This window comes from Ischnura elegans, assembly GCF_921293095.1.
Source record: "Ischnura elegans chromosome 13 unlocalized genomic scaffold, ioIscEleg1.1 SUPER_13_unloc_1, whole genome shotgun sequence".
NCBI classification, from domain to species: Eukaryota; Metazoa; Arthropoda; class Insecta; order Odonata; family Coenagrionidae; genus Ischnura; species Ischnura elegans.
This window is the reverse complement of record NW_025791657.1, coordinates 6,947,036-6,968,319: the sequence shown is the minus strand read 5'-3', so window position 1 is coordinate 6,968,319 and position 21,284 is coordinate 6,947,036. Positions and strand designations below refer to the sequence as shown.

Here is a 21,284-nt window from a genome sequence, read left to right as displayed (position 1 = left end):
TCAAAACCGCTTAATATATTCCGCCAATTTTTTGCAGTGTCCTAGAATGAAGATGTATAATTGTATATTTAGAAAGAATTACTCACTACAGGCCTAGGTATTTTCATAATCGGTAACAAAAAGAAGTGTCTTGACATCACTACATACAAGTACATGAAAAGGTGATTACAAAATCAAAACTTTTTGAATGATATCAATTTAAAAAATCACATAAAGTGAGAAGGCATTGAACTACGTACACACAAAATTTGAACTGCGTATTCTTTACAAGTAGGGAGAAAAAAAATCGCAAAGTATGCGTTGCGTTCACGCAACGTTGGGAAGAAATGGGTTAAAATCAAAGTTTTAAGTTTTCCGGCATAGAAGTAAGGAAACAATTCATCAGATGCTACATATGGAGTATGTTTCTCTATGGAAGCTAGGCTTGGACATTGACAGCAGCAGAGAAGTCAAAAGTGGAAGCATTTGAAATGTGGTGCTACGGAAGAATGATGAAGATAAAATGGTTGACCGTGTGAGTAACCAGGAAGTGCTAAGGAGAGTGGGAGAAAAGAGAAACCTCCTTAAAACATAAAGCAGAAGAAGGGACAACTTAGTTGACCACATTTTGAGGCAGGATGGTCTGATGAAGACAATCGTTGAAGGACAAGTGGAAGGGAAAAAGGGCAAGGGACGGCCCCGAATGAGTTATATAGGACAGGTTATAAAGGATGTAAAAGAGAATAAATATGTAGCTATGAAGAGATTAGCGGATAGGAGAGAGAAATGGAGAGCTGCGTCAAACCAATCTTAGGATTGCTGACTAATGATGATGAAGTTTTCTGGAGAAATATTTCATTTTACAAGTTAGAACTTGCTTTCTAACATTCACAGCAATCAAGACTTTCTCATTTCTTTCAACAAAGAGACAGCCATTGAATTATGTTCATTCTAGATTGAGAAATAACACTGCCATTGATGTAATCCTTTTTCTCATTTGTTATCATTGACTAAATATTCTAATGATTATCACAAAATTTTTAAATATTATTATCGCAGATAGTTATTCCATTTCCCAGCAGAAACTTAGCCAATGCCCAGAGAAGAAGATACTTTGAGAATACAACCAACCCTAATAAGGTTATAATTCCTGTGCTCCAAAGAATAAAGCCTAAATTTTGGAACAAGGCAATCTATTAGTAAAGTAACACATCACAGTCAAAAGAGTGTAGAAGCCGTACTTATTTAAAAAAACATTTGACTAATTGTTCACCCAACCTTGGTCTTAACCAAGGTCAGTACCACCTTAGGCCTACACCATTATCTGAAGAGGAATTGATTATCTACATATATAAAAGTAGTTAGTAATGCTACCACTAGATAGTGGTAGGCGATGCTAGTGAGGCCATCATTAGATGTAGGCATGAAGAATGGAATCGAATGATCATTTTGGAACATTGGGAGTGATATTGCACACCAAAGAATCTTCAGCAGAAAGGTGGAGATTTTCAAGGAAGATAATTTTATTATTAGTTAAGTTATGCAATTCCCTACAGGGCCTCATTCCTCACTAGTGTGACTACAGCTTCACAACTCCATTTCAGTCTCATCTGTCCTCGTCAGCTATTGGTGCTCTGAATGCATAGGATGTAGGTTTTATTTTACGTGCCAACTTAGCAAGTTTTCACTGAACCAGCCCATTCAGTTAACAGGGACTTGTGGCTGTCTCATATTATTGAAAAAATGGCACAATTGGACAATTAGACAACACATGATATAAATGTACCGCCAGGCATTTGCCCCGATTAAGTTCCACCTCTCTCCTCACATGAAAGTTGTTTAAATCTAATGATAGAACCTAAACGTCAGAGCGAAAACTATTCTGATATCTATGATATCTTCATTAGCAAATAAGTGTATTTTACTGCTAAATCCAGAGCCAAGGTCAGAGATGTATACAATGAACAAAAAGGAGCCAATTGCACTACCCTGCAGGACAAAAGATGCGTGTTTCTGATGAATGATGTTTGGAAAGTTCCAGGGAGGACTGAATTTTTTGTGATAGCAAACCTGCACTTAACATGAAAAAAGCTCACTTACCAAGTCATGAGTTGCCAGGGGGTCTACAGCATCATTTGAAATTCCAGCTGTATTCGGCGAGTTAAATGCAGGATAATTCCCTTCACTGAGGAGCTGTTCGTTTTCCTCTTTCACAGTGCACTAAAAGAGAGTGTTGAGTGTCACTCAATTAAAGCAATATAATAATCAAGATAAGTTAATTTTAAGCAAGATAAGTTAAATTATTGATAAAGTTATGCAATTTCCTCTTGAGCTTCATTTGTCACAAGAGTGCAACTATAGCTTCAGACCTCTATTTCAGTCTCATCTGTCCTCGTTAGCTCCTGGTGCTCTGAAGGCAAAGGCTGCAGGTTGCTAATGAGCCAACCTTGCAAGTTTTCACAAACAGAGCTCAATCAGTTAAGTGGGATTTGCTGACATTGAGTTCTATGCCCCACAATTATCTCCTTACATGAAAGTTTTTTTAATTCCAACAACTGAGTTTAAAAGTCCGAGCAAACACTATTTTACAATTTATGACATCTCCATCATGAAATAAATGTATTTTACTGCTTATTCAGGAGAAAAGGTCATTCATGCATGTAATGAAGAAAATGGAGCTGATTACACTACCTTGTGGGACAACAGATACGAGCTTCTGCTAAATGATGTTAGCAATGTTCCACAGAGGATAGAATTTGTATTGTAGTAAAACTGTGCTAAACAAGACTTCAGTACACTTACCATGTCATGAGTTGCAAGAGGGTCTACAGCATCATTTGAAATTCCAGCTGTATTCGGCGAGTTAAATGCAGGATAATTCCCTCCACTGAGGAGCTGCTCATTTTCCTCTTTCACATTAAACTAAAAGGGAATGTTGAGTGTCAATCAATAAAAGCAATATAATAACCTTTAAATAACTTTTAAATTGATAATAAAGAAAACCCTGTCCTTTACCGCTTGACCACATTACCTGGTCGAAACTGTACACCTGAGATTGTTACAACCAACTTTGAGTGGAATGACTCCATTTGCTAGCCTCAGCAGATGCTAGCAAACCTCTTCGCCAGACAAAGGTGTTGTAGATTTTGTTCTCCCAGTTTCACGACCGTAGATGTTTCAACATTTACAAGGTATGTGAAAGATGCCGAAGGTCTTGACTCCAAAATCGCATTTTGTTCTCCCATTTATTTCCTTTATTACTGGGAAATTGTCAGGCATTCCCAAAAATGGCAACATTGAGACATTCCACATGCCTCCTGAAAACCTACGGAGCCAGCGTGTGAAGTTTAAAGACCTCTGGGGACTATCACATGCCTCATGAGTGTGGAGACACAAACACTGGTGAAACTGGAAGAACTATTGAAACCAAGACATCAGAGCACAAACGTTGAATAAGACTTAGATACCCAGAGGGATCTACAGTAGCCAACCACTGTATCGCATACGTAAGTTTAATGAAGCCAGATTTGTCTGCTAAGCAAATGGATATTGACAATGGCTAAAAACGAGATGATTGGAAAAGGACTCGAAAAGATTAGAATTAATGGACACGCAGGTTTCAAGATGAGCAGAACATGGTATCCCATCATTAAAGACATGGGAGGCGCAACCTTACTGTGAGAAGATTAGCAGGATTGTACAGCAAGGATAGAACAGGGTGAAAAAAGATAAGTGCGTTTAGGCTTTCAGATTTAGCAAAGACCTTGAAAGTAGACCAAATAATGTTAACATATATTGTAAAACTGGAAAGGTTGTACCACTGAAGCTCGTACATTTGAGGGTGACTTCCCATACAAATGAATACATTTATTCAAGGCAAACCCACTTTTGTCAAACTACTGAGAATTTTGCGCAACTGAAAAATATAGAGAGCAATCTTGAGACCTAGTCGTGTTCCACCAAATACTATTACTGTAATGGCCCAAAATTCGGAGGCCATTTATAAAATATTTCGCGAAGGACAGGGCTGTTTGCGAGGCAGAGGACGATGCACAAAGAGCCCTGTTTGTCACAAAATGGAAGATCCGGGAGGATGGAGAAGGAAGGCGATGACCGAAGGACTGGCAAATAAGAATAAACACCATTAATATAACGCTTGCAGGTTCAAACCTTTCGAGAAGGGGGGTTTTAGTTTAAAAGATATGTTTCCATGAAATACCCTCACCTTGGCTTTTTAGAACGTCTCTTCGTCATTTGAGAGACACTATATAAAGGTAAACTGAAAAGAATAGGTTGGTCTTCTTCTACTTTGGGGTGAAGTTTTGTTCACGGAAGGCATGATTGTGCACGTTGTGATTATATATTAAGTCTTTATCTTGCGCCTACTTGGCTCGTCAGTACCAGCTTCCCGGGCTCTTTTGCTTTCACTCTCTTCGTTCCTTGCCCTCACGCCCTCCTTGGTGGGCGACATTAGCCATAACTTCCACTAATTGCAAAATTCAAAATCCATTCCCCCTCCGGGAACTTGGGAGTTCCTCGCACTCTACCTCCAGCTAGGCCAGTTTTTGCCAGTCCGTCGGTAGACACCGCCCAGTATCTAGCCTTCTCCCTCCTCCTCCCGCCTCTCTGATCTGCCTCTGTCTCTGCCTGCCACCTCTCCGTGGGTTTTTGGTGCCACAGCCGCAACGAAAGGTAGAGTTCCTTTTTCTTTTTATTAAAATGTAATCCATGTGCTATCATTGATACCCGACGCCAAGGGCAAGAACCCACGTTAAACTCTTTCGGATTCGAGCCCCGGCTTTCCCTGGGGCCGGGTCGCTACATCATCTTGAAAGTAGACTAAATGTACTTCGCCATAGGCCTACTCAAAGGCACGAAATATCAGTGAAGATTAGCAGGATTGTGCATCAAGAATCAAATTACAGGAAAAAAGATAAGTGTATTTAGGCTTTCAGACTTAGCAAAGTGTATTACCTTGAAAGTGCAATGAATACAGTTCACAATAGGCCTACTCAATGGAATGAAAGACATTTCTGTAGGATGGTAAGTGATGTCTTACAACGAAGATAGACAGATGCAAATAGATACAGATCTCAAGGGTTTTGCTAGATATTGTACAACTGGAAAAGTTGCACAACAGAAAGTCACACATTTGAGGGTGACTTCCCATAAAAATTCATACATTTACTGAAGTCAAATACACTTTTGTCATACAACTGAGACTTTTGCTAAACTAAAGGTCATTCTACTCCAGTTTCACTGCAAATAGAATAAAACTTACCATCATATTGGGTCTGGGTAATTGGCACTCTTGCAAAGGAATGTATATTTCAATCCTTTGAACTGAGCATGCGAACTGTGAAGTTCCTTCACTTGAATCCCCAATGAATTCTTTTGTCTTAGGAGAAGACCCCGACTTTTCATCAGCTGTCTTCTCTTCATTGATACTCTGAGGAGAAATTAAAAGTGATAAAGAGCGCACCTCCATTACAATCAACAAATAAGACATTCCCACCCAACAAATAAGCTATTCAGTAGAGCCAACATTTCAATGGCTATGTCTGCTATTGTCCTAAGGGCATTGAGTGAGGGATCAAAAATTTGTCCATGTGGTAATTAAAAAGGGACGATTTTGTGGTACTGATTTTGAGAATGAGTCTACAATGACTGACAAACCACTAAATGAACTTAGTGGACATTAAATGTACTTGATGTCTATTTCTAGAACTGAATGATCTCTAGGTGTTACTTACTTAGAAAGTATTAGAGAAGACCCACCAAAAGACTATAGAATGAACTAAACACATTCACTGGGGCACCAATTCACTCTAATTTGGTGAGGAGCACAGTTCTTTTTTTATCTTTTTGGTTTACGCCAATTAGCATCAAGAAGCTCTATGAACAACACGGGTATGACTCCAACTGGCATCAGCCCCACTAAATATATGTTAAAAGAGTACTTTGGTATATTAAAGGTGCAGTCGATTACAAGTTTTTCCAAGGAACGATTTAAATTCCAATGTCATACAACTTGTGTATAGATATGAAAAAGCTAGTAGCCGTGCTCGACGATAACAGTTCCATATTCACTTACTGCAGAAACATGAGTACTGAAGAACGAAACACATCGAGGTTAAGTATTTCTCTAGGATCTTATTAAAAAATTTCAATATAAAATATGTGATATCAATAGAAGAAAAGGCTGATATGTTAACTCCCTCAATTAGTCACAAGAATTGTCAAATTAGTGGGTGTCAATATAGCAATTTGGAGTTAGTAGGTTGTCAAACAATTCCTCATTTATGTTTCTTTCCTGACCAGTTGGAATTCAATTTTGTTGGAATTGAATATAAAAAGTCTAAGAGATGCCATACATGTTTCCTCTCACAAAACTGTTTGAAAAAGGAAACTTCACAATTTGGACTGTGAATGATAAAAACCTTACTTCCCAAATTATAACACCAAAAATTAAGAAACAGAATATAAATTATAAATAAATTTTATAAATGGTTTTTATATGCAAAAAACTTAAAACTTTTTATTCAAGAAGTGACATAGATGACATTCACAAAATATATAGCAACAAAATTAATCAAATATGATGTTAATACATTATTCTAGCATGGAAACTTACACAAAATTTCTACAGCGTATATATTGCAAAATAAAATTTGTTTCTAGTACTAGGCCACTTTTCCATTTATTGTACCAATCTTATGTTTATAAATAATCCTCGAGAATGCAAAATATTTTTCTAAAATGGTCTCCTTCTCCGACTTACTTTCATTCCCTGTAGAATCTCAACGGTAAAGTGAAAATTACAAAGTATGAAAGAGTGTGGTATAGCCTAGCAGGTAGATTGCCTTTTTAAGTTATAACCAATGCAGAATTTGAAGGACCCACTTTCTTAACAATGATTTATTTGAAAACATATAATTGAAGTAAAAGACAAAGTATCTTCAGTTGCCATGACTGAAACACTAACTGTAAGTTAATCAGCCCCTTGTTAAGGATTCACATTTTGGTAAGCACTGTTTGTGGAAAATTTAACTGGATTCACTGTCCCATCGACCATTTATGAGGACACCTATAATAATATATTCATATTCCCTAATATGTTTATGGGCCCAGGAACACCTATGGCTTAAATAGGATATTTTGAATAACAAAAATGAACTTAAAATGGCTGATGATGAAGGACTTAGCTACCATGTACCACTTATTAGGTGGAACTAATTATAACAATTGGAAAATCCCAAATGGATGTTATCCTATTCAAGAAAAAGTTCATTGAATTTGTGGAAAAGCCATTATCTACCAATCTTGCACCTTTTATTGGATCTAAGGAAGACGGTGAAGCTGATAAAGTTTTTAAACAAAAAGGACATACTTAAGTACACAGAAATGCTATAAAATGTAAAAGTCTTACTGTGCAGAAAGTATCAGAAAGCCACTTGGAATACATTAAGGGTAAAGCCACGGAATTTGAAGCCTGGGAGACATTTCAGATTATGTTAAATTTTAGATTTTCCTGGAGTATACCTGGGTGAGATATCCAAGATTTTTCAGATTATATTTGATGGGAAAAGTATCACAAGTCAAATACCACTGATGAAGAGATTGTTTTCGAAAAAGTTTAATCCACCTCAGGATAAATTGGAAGCTCGTCTCTTGACGTTTCATATAGCTAGAGTAAAATCGAAAATATCAGGAAAAATGATGAGAGGGAATGACATAATCTGCCACTTATTATTATTACCATGTCTAAGACATAAAATGCAGTTTGCACATCATTTGAGACCATCTCTCCTGAAGAGTTAACTTTACCTATTATAAAAGGTCAACTAATTGATGTGAAAGCTAAACAATGGAACAAGCAAGCAAAAGCCCATCTATGGAGACCAGCCAATTTCAGCATTTGCTGCCCAGTCAAAAGGAAAGTATACAAGAGCATAACATACTAAAAATACAATTAATGCTCAGGGAGATACACCTGTAGGCACATAGGCGGGTACAGTGGGGGAACGTGCACCCTGCCACCAGACCCTTATTATATGCAAGATTTTTAATGTGGTCTCATAATCATTGCATTTGTTTTGTATTACCAGGTATCTTTGCATCCCCCAGAACAAAATCCTGGATACGGCCTTGCTTGAGCCGCCTCTTCCCCCCGAGAAAGAAATTCTGGATCGGCCCCTGCACGGGCACATGGGTATAAACAGAATGATTTTCGAAATTCACAGAAAAACACCATCTTTCCCTTTCATGAGTCATGATTGTGGAGTTTCTGGACAAACGAGAGCTCAATGCAGAAAACATCAACAACCATTTCAACATTTTTGTGGGGAAAGCTAATCTGGCTGACTCCAGTGATCAAGGAAAAGAAGGAAAGGAAAAATTTGAAAGGAAAGCATGAAACATTGTAACAAACAACAAAATTGAAGAACCAACAGCAATAATGAATGCTCACCACCCTGAATTACAAGACTCAGATTTAAGAAACAAACAGATATTCGACTCATTAGCATCAGAGCCTCTGGCCAGCTTGAACATTGAAGCCTTTAATGTCAGTATTCAATATGTACCAATCAAAATAAAGAAACAGCTTCGTATTTGCCCAAATTAAAAGGGTAAAAAAATGTAAGAAGAAATGTGGAAGGAGAATGGAAGAACAAACCATTGTATGATGTTCTCATAGTTCCTGATATGGACATCAACCAAATCTCCATAGCTTAATTAGACATAAAAGTTGAGTTCGAATATGGGTCAAGGAAAATATTAGGCGTGAAACTAAGTTCTCGCGGCTGAGCTTAAAGCCACCGAGTGCATCCACCGGGTTGCGGATGGTGGGTGGACCTTTAGATATAGAGGTTAGCTGCAAGGTAAGCGAGTTCTCTCGTCGAATAAGCAGTCGTGGACAAAAAGCTGCGGTGTTTGAGGAGGTATTGGGCTACCCTTGGGTAAGGTAGACCATTTAAATGATACCAAAACCTGTGAAGATACCGTGACTTGGCGACTGGGGGCCGCCAACAGTTATGCCTCTCATCACCCGGGGGAGAGGGCAGCAGCTCTTCTTCACATGTGCGAAGGTGGAGACCATACTAGTCGGTACAGCGACACACATTCCACTACGGGCGTGGTAACATTTACTTTAACGGCTGTAGTACTGCGATGTGGAAGGCAAGGGGAAACCACCACATTATCATCCCGAGGAGTCGCAGCTACTCCACTCAATTTATATAATGACATGATGGAATTCTCTAGGGTAAATATTCCGGAGGTAAAGTAGTCCCCCATTCGGATCTCCGGGCGGGGACTACTCGAGAGGGTACATTGGTCAAAGGTGATAGAATGTTACGGATAGGAACATGGAACGTCAGATCACTACATACATGCGGTAAGCTAGAGAACTTGAAGGTGGAGATGCAAAGAATGAACCTCGACGTATTAGTCATCAGCGAAATGAAGTGGCCCCAGGAAAGAAACTTTTGGAGTGGAAGCTACAGAATGATGCACACAGGATCGCTAAATGGTAATGCTGGAGTAGGCATAATATTTAGAAAGAGCGCCGGGATGCGTGTTAAAAGCTACCTGCAGTTTAATGAAAGGATAGTAATGGTGAAGATAGATACAAAACCCATAGCTACTGTAGTGGTACAGGCTTACATGCCTATGTCAGATTATGAAGATGAAGAAGTAGAAGATGTCTACCAAGATATAGCGGAAGTTATCAAGCAGGTAAGAGGGAAAGAAAATATTATTATTTTAGGTGACTGGAACGCCGTGGTCGGTGAAGGTCAAGATGGAAAAATAACTGGGAAATATGGGTTAGGTAACTGAAATGAAAGAGGAGAAAGGCTACTTGAATTCCGTAAGGAGCACAGGCTGGTGGTTGCCAACACTTTATTCAAAACTCCCCTGCGAAGAAGATACACGTGGAAGATGCCAGGAGACCGTAGAAGATTCCAAATCGACTACATTCTAGTGAAACTAAGATTCAGGAACCAGGTCAAGGACTGCAAAAGTTATCCAGGGGCAGATATCGATAGTGACCATAACCTAGTTATGATGAAATGCCACCTTAAATTTAAAATGTTGAAGAAAGTCGTGAAAAACATAAGGCAGGTTAAAAAATTGAGGGAGGTTCAGCATCAACTGGCTTTTAAAGAGGCTGTAGAAAATAAAATAGGGGAGGATACGACCAACAAACCAATGGAAGAGAGTTGGAAAACCATTAGAAGTGGTCTGCATGTGGCAGCTGAGGAAGTTCTTGGTAAAAGAAGAGTTGTTATGAAAAAACCATGGATCATGTAGGAAGTATTAGATCTCATTGAAGAAAGAAGAAAATACAAGGCTGCGAAAACAGAGGAAGGGCAGATTCGTTACATGAGAATAAGGAACGAAATATGTCGTAAAGCGTGGAAGGCTAGAGAAACGTGGATGAAAAGCATTTGCAAAGACGTGCAAAACAATCTTAAACATGGAAAAGTAGAGGCCGCTTATAGGATAGTGAGGAACCACTTTAAGGAAAGGGGCGTAAGATGTAATACCCTGAGGGACAAAAACGGAGAACTATTGATTGAAAACGAAGAAAAACGGAAGAGATGGAAGGAATATCTGGAAGATTTGTACAAAGGAAGTCGCCTCAGAACGAATGCTATCGAAAACGAGAGGGAAGTGGATGCCTAGACATGGGAGCCCCAATTTTAAGATCGGAATTTGATGCGGCTGTAAGAGACCTCAGGATAAATAAAGCGTCTGGCATTGATGACATTCCTGCAGAACTAATTAAAAATTCAGGAGAAAAGACGTTGAACCAGCTATACAAAATCATTAGTGACATGTATACGACATGTGAGATACCAAAGGATTTCGAGAGAAACATTATAATCCCTATTCCTAAGAAGAAAACAGTGGAGAAGTGCAAAGATTTTAGGACCATAAGCCTTACTACACATGCATCAAAGATACTGACAAGGATCATCTATAGAAGAATAGAACGAAAAGCAGAAGAGTACCTTGATGAGGACCAATTTGGATTCAGAAAAAACAAAGGCACAAGGGAAGCAATATTGGCCCTAAGACTGCTCATAGAGAAGAGAATGGAAAAGAACAAGCCAACATTCGTTGCGTTTGTGGACTTAGAGAAAGCATTTGATAACGTGGATTGGAGCACAATGCTTGGAATCCTAAAGGAAATTGGGGTTCTTTATAATGACAGAAGAATCATCCACAGCTAAAACAAAAACCAAATAGACGTGATAAAATCAGGGCCCAGCTGTGAAGAAGCAAGAATTAAGAAAGGAGTGCGACAAGGCTGTGCATTGTCACCCGTAATTTTCAACGTTTACATTGAAAAAGCCATTAAGGAAATCAAAGAAAAGGCATTGGGAGTGAATATCCATGGAGAAAAAATAAGCATGCTAAGATTTGCCGATGACATAGCCGTTATAGCAGAAACAGAGAAGGATTTGAAAAATATTCTGGTTAATATGGGTAGGGTAATAAGTAGATATCAACTGAAAATAAGCACGAAGAAAACCAAGATCTTAGTATGCAGCAGAAGAGAAGAAGTCAAGACCAACATTAAAATAGGGAGGCAAAAACTGATAGAAGTGGATGAATTCTGTTATTTGGGAAGCAAGATAACTAGTGACGGGAGAAGCAAGAAAGAAATTATCAGCAGAATAGCCCAGGCGAAGAGAGCATTCCACAATAAGAGAGACCTGCTTACAGCGGGAAACTTAAATATGGATGTAAAGAAACAATTTATAAGAACCTACATCTGGAGTATGCTCCTATACGGAAGTGAGGCATGGACAATGACCGCAGTGGAGAAAGCAAGGATAGAGGCCTTTGAAATGTGGTGCTACAGAAGAATGATGAAAATCAAATGGATCGACCGAGTTAGTAACGAGGAAGTCCTAAGAAGGGTAGGAGAGAAGAGAAGCCTCATGAAAACCTTAATAAGAAGACGGAACAACCTTATAGGCCACATATTGAGACATGATGGCCTGATGAAGACAATCGTCGAAGGACAGGTGGAAGGCAAGAATGGAAAAGGAAGACCTCGAACAAAATATATGGAACAAGTAAAGAGAGATGTGAAAGAGAAGAAATACGTAGGAGTGAAAAGATTAGCTGATAGGAGAACTGAGTGGAGAGCTGCGTCAAACCAATCCTAGGATTGTTGACCAGTGATGATGAATGATACAATGTAGCGAAAAACAGTTATATGACAAAATACAGAATTTTTAAAATAATTATGTCGTAAAATAATAATAAATTAAGGAACAAGACATATAATGGCGGAGGTGTAGCTTGCGCGTACCCACTTGCAGTTCGCGGCCATGCAGAGTCCCAGCCAACTAGTAGCTGGCAAGTGGCTCACATGTTTTAAGCAGTGAGTGTCGGCAGAGCATTCAAACTGCGCTTGGCACATAATGTATGAATTTTCCAGTCTAAAAGGCAAATTTGCGTAAAAATGTAATAAAAGTTCAGTCACCGCATCTATCTCGCATTTATTTGTGCACATCGCATCCATATCGCTTTTTCGAAACTCACCTGTCTCAAACGATGGTTAAAGTAAAGAAATATTTAAAAAACTCATATTTTGAAAAAAAAATTGTACTGATATTGTAAAACATAAGAACCTGACAACATATTATTGATCTAGGGTAAATTCCGTTATAAAAAAAGCTTTTCAAAGCAAAGAAAATTGATAATAAATAACAATAACTCCTTCCTTGAACAATGAAACTGCCAAAAAACAATGATTTGGATAGAGACCATAAACTAGTTCCTAGTTTCATACACAGATCTACCTAATCATGAGAGCATTTAATTCATTTAAAAAATCATTACTAACGTATCCTTATACGAATACAGCATTACGTTTCCTTAGATTTCTCTAATGAAATGAATCAAGTAAGAGTTCCTTTACATTACTCAAATACACTTTGCTCCATTGAAGTTAAATCACTTCTTATAACTGTATAAAACTAAAGTTAATCATTAAAATCCGTTGAGATAAATAGGAGATAACAATGCAGATTACAATTTTGAGGAAAGAAGATTTGTAAAAATTATTTTATGTTAATGCCAACTATGGCTGTTTAATGAAAGCATAGGTAATTAATTTCAAATAAAAAATGGGATCCCCAGAGGCCACCTGATATCAACATTAAGTATCTCTTATAGTCTCATGGAGGCTTTTTGCAATAGATGTCAAGAAAGAAGATGACACTTTTTTTACTTGAAAACAGGCAATTAGATATGAATACTGTTGAAGGGTTTCATCCACATACGCCCGGGTTTGAGGGAAAAAAGCATTTAAAATTTTAAAATACGATCACATTGAATTTAATTTAATAATTTGGCTGATTGTTTCAATGCCGGTAAGGCCTAGTGGAAGCGTACCGCACTTTCATTTTGAAGGACCAGGGTTTGAGACTCCGAGAGAGTAAATTTTTTCCAGAGAGCCACCTCCATTTTTGTTATGTTCAATCTTCTTCAGATTAGTTGATTTCAGACGTTTTACATTTTTTTACTTGACTGCTTCTTGACAATAAGCCCTATATTGACGCTGATGTCGCCAAGATTCATCCAAGCAGGAGTGGTTAAACTGTGGTGCTAGCATCAAAATGAAGGGAACTTATTTTCAGAGCCAAAGATTTTAAACATACTGTCTCTGAAGGGTTACTCAGGTTCCGTGAGGGAGAAAGATATAAGATCAGGGAGAATGAAAATTGACAATCTTGAAATGATCGACAGATGGGTATACGATCGCTTTGTGGAAGCCAGGAACAGGAATGAACTGGTGATGATGCAGATGACTTTACAAGTATAGGCAATTTCAGGGTGATTTCAGCTCATATCTCCAGGATTTGAATACTAAGCCAGTGCTGCATGGGTAGCATCTTTCAAGACGAGACACCAAATCGTGGAATGCAAAATAACAAAATACGTGTCAGCGAGCTAGTGTCTGCAGAAGAAATATTACACATAGCAAAGAAACACACTCATATACAACAGAGTATGATATTATGGCCTCAGGAAAGTTGCTTTCTAAAGTTTTTATTGTGCGTGTCATAACCTGGTGATGATTTTGGAAAGACAGCCATGAAAATTAAAATGCAAGATATCCCAAAAATATGCAAGAAAAGAAGACCATCCCATTCAAGTAGTTCATTCCAATCTCTACTCCAACAGTTTTTCCATGCACTCCCCTGATAAAAATAAACTCCTCCATTGAGGAGAGGTCTACCCTCCATTTAGGGTAAGGGAAGGATAGGTGTACCCTTCCTTTATCCTTCAGCAAGGGTACACGAAGGGTATTTTAGAACATTGGTGGGTAGGCCCTCTCCTCCCGGAGTGTAAGGGAAGGGTTCTGCCAGCCTCAATGAAGGGTACAGTAAGGGTAGGACTAATATAAAAACTAAAAATCCATAAATTAACATAAAAAATTAAAAAATTGCTAAGCAACTAAATTAAACTAATGGGGATGAGTTGTAACAGTGGTTTTTAAAATTATAAGACAAAAAAATTGGCCTACGCATGGTCTTGAAGCCTAAACCTACATATCCTACATATAGGAGGATAATGAACTAGTGCCTTGATAACCTCGGCTATCGAGGTACTGCTGAGGTAATGCTTCTTAACAAAACGTATATTACAAAATCTTAAGATGAGATTCACACCCGAGTCTATGTGGAAGAAATCTGTGACTTTTTTCTACCACACCTATTTCGTTTCAGAAAATAAGATCGGCATACAAATATCGAACATCACTCGCGTCATGTCTCATTGTCAGCCACACAAATAGGTTACATCCTAGAAATGTGAATGAAAGAACTTCAAAATGAACTTTTTTCACACAACTATAAAATCTATTGCGTACAGTGGCGTCGCCAGGAATTTCGTTCGGGGAAGGGTCCAAAACCGGGTGGGAAAATTTTTGAAATACAGGATACTAAGTAATGGGTTTTCAACTAATTCAAACACTTTTCACTATCGAAAAAACTTCAATAGTTAAAGAAATTTTTTTTAAATCCATTATATTTCAATATTTATTTTATTTTATGAAGGAAAACGATTTATATTTCGGGGGGCGAGGGTACGATTCAAAGACTGCTTACGTTCTTCTACAGAACTCAATGCTCATTAGCAAGTGAAAGTAGCTGAGGAGACACTTTCAGGATATATTTTCCTCAGTTATAAATGCTAAGTCCAAATAAAGGGTAGACGGAGGATTTTTCTATTCTTCCCTTACCCTTAATGGTGGGTAGAGGAAGGGTACATGGATGGTAAGGGAAGGATTTTTCTATCCTTCCCTTGCCCTTAATGGTGGGTAGAGGAAGGGTGCACAGATGGTAAGGAAAGGATTTCCAAGGAAGGGTAGACAAAGGATTTTTCTATCCTTCCTTACCCTTAATGGTGGGTAGGGCGTGGGTTGTGCAAGGGTAACTACCCACCATGAAGGCTACTACCCTTCCTTAACCCACCATGGTGGAGTTTATTTTTATCAGGGTTCAAATTCATTAAACAAAATAGATCTATAAAATGAAATACATCCCATTCCCTACGCCATGAAGCTACGATATTAACAAAAAAATTATCGGTACATATAATAAGCATTTTCAAAAAAGTTGACCAAAAAAATATATCATGAGAATCAAAATTACCACTTCATATTTTTTTGGCCTGTTTACACCACACAATAACATATGCAAGTTGATATGTGAATGCATGAAAGATGAATGCAAGGACCAAATAACACAGGTTCTATTTTCTATTCATGCAATCACAAGAGTTGTGTGTGTTACAAAACGCATTCTTGTGTACATTTCTGGATTCATTTATTTTAGACAATAATTAGCACAGGTAAATTCATGGAGTAAACAGACCTTTAACCATGATTCGTAATGCATCAACCCCTACCGATTAAAAAAGCAATATAGAGTTTAAAATCCCCAGCCACAATTATGACGATTCCTACATGGGACAACTTCTCAATACATAAAAAATAGAATTTCACAATGAGAAACATCTCTTGAAATTAGGATAACAATAGGGTCATTCCATGTCAACTCAACCAGGGTCCCATGCCCACCATCTCACATTTTGATAATTTTTTCCGTTGTTAGTTTCAACCTTAGTTAAGAAAAATCTAAAATATTAAAGACCCATTGCAAGTACTTTCCAAGATATAAGTGTTTGAAGTCAATGAGGCACACACAAAAAAAATCTAAAAGTTTTACTAGCTTCACTTGTTTGGTTTAGGTTTTACAGGGGCACAAATATGGTAGTTTTGAATAATTTGACCGGTGCGCAGAATTTTTGTATTTGCCTCATTGACTTCAAACACTCATATCTTGGAAAATACTTGCAATGGGTCTTCAATATTTTAGATTTTTCTTAACTAAGGTTGAAACTAACAACAGGGAAATAATTATCAAAATCTGAGATGGTGAGCATGGGACCCCCCAAAAATTGGCTGAGTTGACATGGAATGACCCAATGTATATGTGCCCATTTTTACAGTGTAATAACTAAAAACCACACTCTCAAAAAATAAAAACCACACTCACAATAAATAAAAAACACACTTTTGGGTACATGATTTTTGATAGCACCAAAATCATGTACACAAAATATTATTATCGAAGAATTGTTTGAATTGACGGTTTATATAAGCAAAGACATAAAACATTTGATAAACAACTGACAGATAATTTTAGCAAATAATATTGTTATCAAATCGATCAGATATATTACAAATATAAAAAATGCATATACTTAATACTGTAACATTGCAACGAACAAGTACACTAAATAGCCAGGTATGTAAATTAAATTTTCTTAACCTGTTCTAAACATTTTCGATCGATTTGTAGAAATATTCCATTGGATATATCTTCGTGTATTACAACTTAAAAATGGTAAATAAACTCCCTAAAGTCCGCAAGTACGATTCTATGAATTATCTTGATTGTAAGTGTTGGAATTTAAAACCAAATTGGAGGTAAAAAGCAAAAGAAATACATCGAAAACATTCCACAAAAACTTTCATGTTCATTGATATACTTTTTTAGTTGGTCACTGATGAACTCAAATGATTCACTTTTTTGGCTATGATTGAATTGCAAACACTTAGTTCTACAAAAAGAAAAAAACGACTTCACTCGTCACCATTGAGTAACCAACAGCGAGTTAACTAATGCCTCATCAGGATTAACTAATTCGGAGACACTATGTGGGACATTTGACTCTTTTCACTGCTCAGCCGATCAAGCACAAGGGCCTTTCGTACCATCTAATGTTGTTCATTAACAAATTTAATACCCCATTAACTTTTGATGCCTAATGAAAGCAATTTTTAAGAAACGCTGCACGTACCAGTTTGTTACAGTCATAAAGCATTATACTTAGCCCGTCGTGGCAAGTGATTCACCAAATACACAATTAAGTTACTTTTTAAAGTTACTGTTCTAACCAGTTCAACCAACAAATACAAACATCTTGCTACATTTTTCATTCTCGTTGGTATAAACTTGAAACTACTAATACCGGGCTACACGGTACATAATCACGAATAAGTTAATATCTGTTTGCGAGAATGATTTAACATCATGTGGAAGTTACACGAGGCTTCCATGAAAAAAAAATAAGAAGCACTCACCCTGAAGTTATTTCTGGAAGAAAATTTTCTCAGTTCTGCGTCCGATTCATGACAATTATTTCTGAAATCGTAGAATTCGATGATCTTTTTCAAGCACAGTGGACATAAAGTGGCAGGCAGGCCATCTCCCACAGCAACCTAAGAAAGGAATGAAAACATATGCAAGAGATTTCAGACGTACCAAGGAAAATATGTACTCATAGAACGGAATAAAACAAGAGGTAAGGAAATCGATAACATGAAACCCGCCACTTACTTTTAAGTCGACTAAATCATATAAGGCATCCTCTACAGTTATCTGGCTTGCTACAATCGAAGTGAATATGTTATAATAATAATCATTTTTCTTCATGCAAAGTCTGCACGGGGTGCCCTCGGAATTCCTGTCTAAACACTCTGAGTAATTCCCAGTGGCAGCACTCATGTTTTCACAGCAATAACTAATTCAGTCTTTAAACCAGTTCACTCCTCAAGAAAAGCATCCACACAGCACTCAGTGATTACTAAATTCCTAATAAATTACGATCATTTCCATGAAGTACACCAATGCAAAAACATCAGACATATTAAGATAAAGGGCGTGTTAAGCCCACATTTAAATATGACCTCAAAAAGAAATCACATTACAGCAGAGTAATCAGCAAATACTTCAACAAATTCCATGTTTATTGACGTTCTACAATGTAACAGACCAGGGTAGAAAGGTTTAGTTCAGATAGCAGACTTTAGTTGCGTTTTTGACCACTAGAGAATAACGTACGCAATAGGCCTACAATCGATAAATGAGGTATTTGCAAAGATGGGTGATACTTTATTGAGCTGTATTGCATTATTTAAAACATGAATGCTTTGATAATTTTTATTACTCAGTATTCAAGATATTGTGTATCCTTTTTCATATTGAAAGACCGTAAATTAACTGTGACCGTGTGGAAGGTGAAGTCCGGCTTAAATTCAGTTTATGGCCTAAGCATTGAATAATATTCAAACATAAATTATAATGCTACCATAAATTGAAATAAAATTGACGAATATGAATTAAATGTCCCTTTATTTTTTCAAATGGAAAGAAATTTGTCTCGAAACGCGGATGTTTGGCCTGTTCTATAGGTGTGCTGTTTGCGGATAAAATGGCAACTAAATATCATCGAATCTATGCTGAGGCTTGATTGCATGGTCTTGTATTAACAAGTAAACGTGTAAACGTTGCGGAACAAAAATTGTCGTGCATGTTGTCTTCATGGGATTTACAATCGTGTCATATATTGTTGAAAATATTCTCAGTCCATATTATCGAGTAGTGATATGTCTCTCGGGCGATTGTTGTTGTCGTCGTTGGTGCTTTCGTTGAGTATTATTAAGCATTATCATTTTCAAACACCAATGTAGTGAATGTAGTTTCCTTGTGAGATTTTGTGATCTTTGTTAGTGAGTAGATGATGTCTTTGACGATAGACCTGATTTAAAAAGTGAATGAGATATTGAAGTGAAAACATGAGTCGCACCAGCGGGATTTTCACGGAATCTTCAGGAAGGAATTGCAGACTTTGTAGGAAGAATCATGATTATTATTATAACATATTCACTTCGAATGTAGCATACAATATAGCTGTAAATGATGCCATACATGATTTAGTCGGCTTACATGTGAGTGGCATATCAAATGCAATCGATCTTCTTTTGTGCTTATATCATTTTGTTTTTTTCCAAGATAATTACGACTTCTGTTGACGCATATTTTGTTTATTAATATCTCAGATTGCTGTGGGAGATGGCCTGCCCACTACCATTTGTCCACTGTGTTTGAATAAACTTACGGAATTCAGTGTCTTCAAAAAGATTTGTTTAGAATCAGACGCAGTTCTTAGAAAAAGTTTGCAGAGTAATTGTTGCAGGGTGAGTACTTTTCCTTTTTTCTTATTTGATTACTGGCGTAGTATAGGTATGGCACAGTTAAAGGTGACACTCTTCGGCTTTTGTCGACAACAGTAGGAATCTAGAAAGATAAATTTTGCGGACTGAAATAGTTATGGTATGAAGTTTTGAGGATAAACTCTATATTGTAATCGATTAACTTCTTGGTGACACAAATGGAGAAATATAATGTTGTAGAACTGCCGGTGGCCATTAAATCGAATATTAACTAAAAAGGCACTTCGATTAACGATCAAAAGATAATTTAGCATACATTTTGTTAATCTACAATAAAAGGGTACATGAAAGGCCCTCGTCCTTGGTAAACGGAAAAGTCTAATTTCCCTGAAACGGTTTTTCCCTATATGTGAGCCCTTGGCAAGATGCTATTTATGTTGCAGTTGGTTTTTCAGTGTCAAAGACTGAAGACATGTCGTCTTTTGGCAAAACTTAGTGTTTACTAGACAATAATATTCAGGAAGAATGGGATTTAAATTCTCCATTTATCGACTTAGAAAGGTAATCCACACACTTGGCTCTGGGTCATTCCATTTCAAATCTACCAGGCCATGACACCCACCGATTCGGATTTTCTTGAAACTTGCCATGGCCATACATTCTGGTTGATATAATTAGAAATTGTGTACAATTTTAGCCTCCAGTTGTCTATTGTTGATGAAATATTCACTGCATGAATGACCTCATGTTTTGAATATTTAACGATTATCGTGGGATCAATATGGAACACTTAGCTTTAGAAAAAATAATCATGGCTTTTCATCTCACAGGAATGGAGTTATGGATGAAAATAAAAATCACCATGTGTTGCACGTTGCGGCACTTAAGGGGTCACTCCCAAATTGCAATTGCTCATATTTCATTAACAATTGAAAATTGGAGGCAAATATTGTACACAGTTTCTAAATATATACCAGGAAGTATGGAAAGTTTCAGGAAAATCTGAGTCGTTGAGTGTCATTTGAACAAAATATTGGTTGATTTGACATGGAATGACTCCTCTACCATACTCCTTGTTTTAAGAACAAAGAATTCCCTGACCTATGCTGCTAAATAATAAAATGTGAGAGAACTTGAAAATAGTTTGTTGGTCGGTTGTTAAATATAGTCCCGAGTGCATGCAAACATATTATATTTCTTTTTGCTGACCTCTCCTTTAGGTTTAACTATGATCTTATGAGGCTAAGGTTATGTACAACCAAAAACATCTTAGCAATATTTCAGAAATTGGTTGTTTATTTTCAATTCATCTTACATGAATAGATGGTGGGTATAATGAAGGGGTAGCGATTTACTACACTGAATAATACTTCTGTACGCTAAATGACGAACTTGTGTCATTTCCATTATGAATCAATTATTCTCACTTCGTAGTACAGACTCAACCAACTGAATCATTGTTGGCCGAGATCGCTTGTTTATATACTACGGCAAACGCGGAACGCTGCTTTGGGAGTTCCTGGAATATTCCTAATTTTCTCTACTGCGTGTTGTGGCGGATATTGTGCCACAAAGGCAAGATTTGGCAAAGTATTAGAAATTAATTTTAGTGCGCCAAAATTATCCATGAAAATAATTTCATCAAAATTGAAAAATTAGAAAGAAATCAGGAATTTTGATGTGATGTATCTTTTCTATAGCTGATTAGTTAATTTGTAAATACTACTTTCTAATATTTGAATATAAATTTAAT

General features: G+C 37.2%; 1 protein-coding gene across 1 annotated transcript in view; it reads right to left on the bottom strand.

Annotated features, from left to right (window-relative positions):
• LOC124172375 (zinc finger protein 271-like) overlaps window positions 1–17,947 on the bottom strand; it is a 39,008-nt gene extending 21,061 nt beyond the window's left edge. The window contains exons 1-5 of the mRNA XM_046551822.1: window positions 17,916–17,947; window positions 17,660–17,797; window positions 5,261–5,428; window positions 2,782–2,901; window positions 2,080–2,199 (exon numbers count right to left, since the gene is read on the bottom strand). Of these exons, the coding sequence (XP_046407778.1) occupies window positions 2,080–2,199; window positions 2,782–2,901; window positions 5,261–5,266 (246 nt within the window). The 5' untranslated portion in view covers window positions 5,267–5,428; window positions 17,660–17,797; window positions 17,916–17,947. The remainder of the gene's footprint in view (window positions 1–2,079; window positions 2,200–2,781; window positions 2,902–5,260; window positions 5,429–17,659; window positions 17,798–17,915) is intronic.
• Window positions 17,948–21,284: the final 3,337 nt, after the last annotated feature.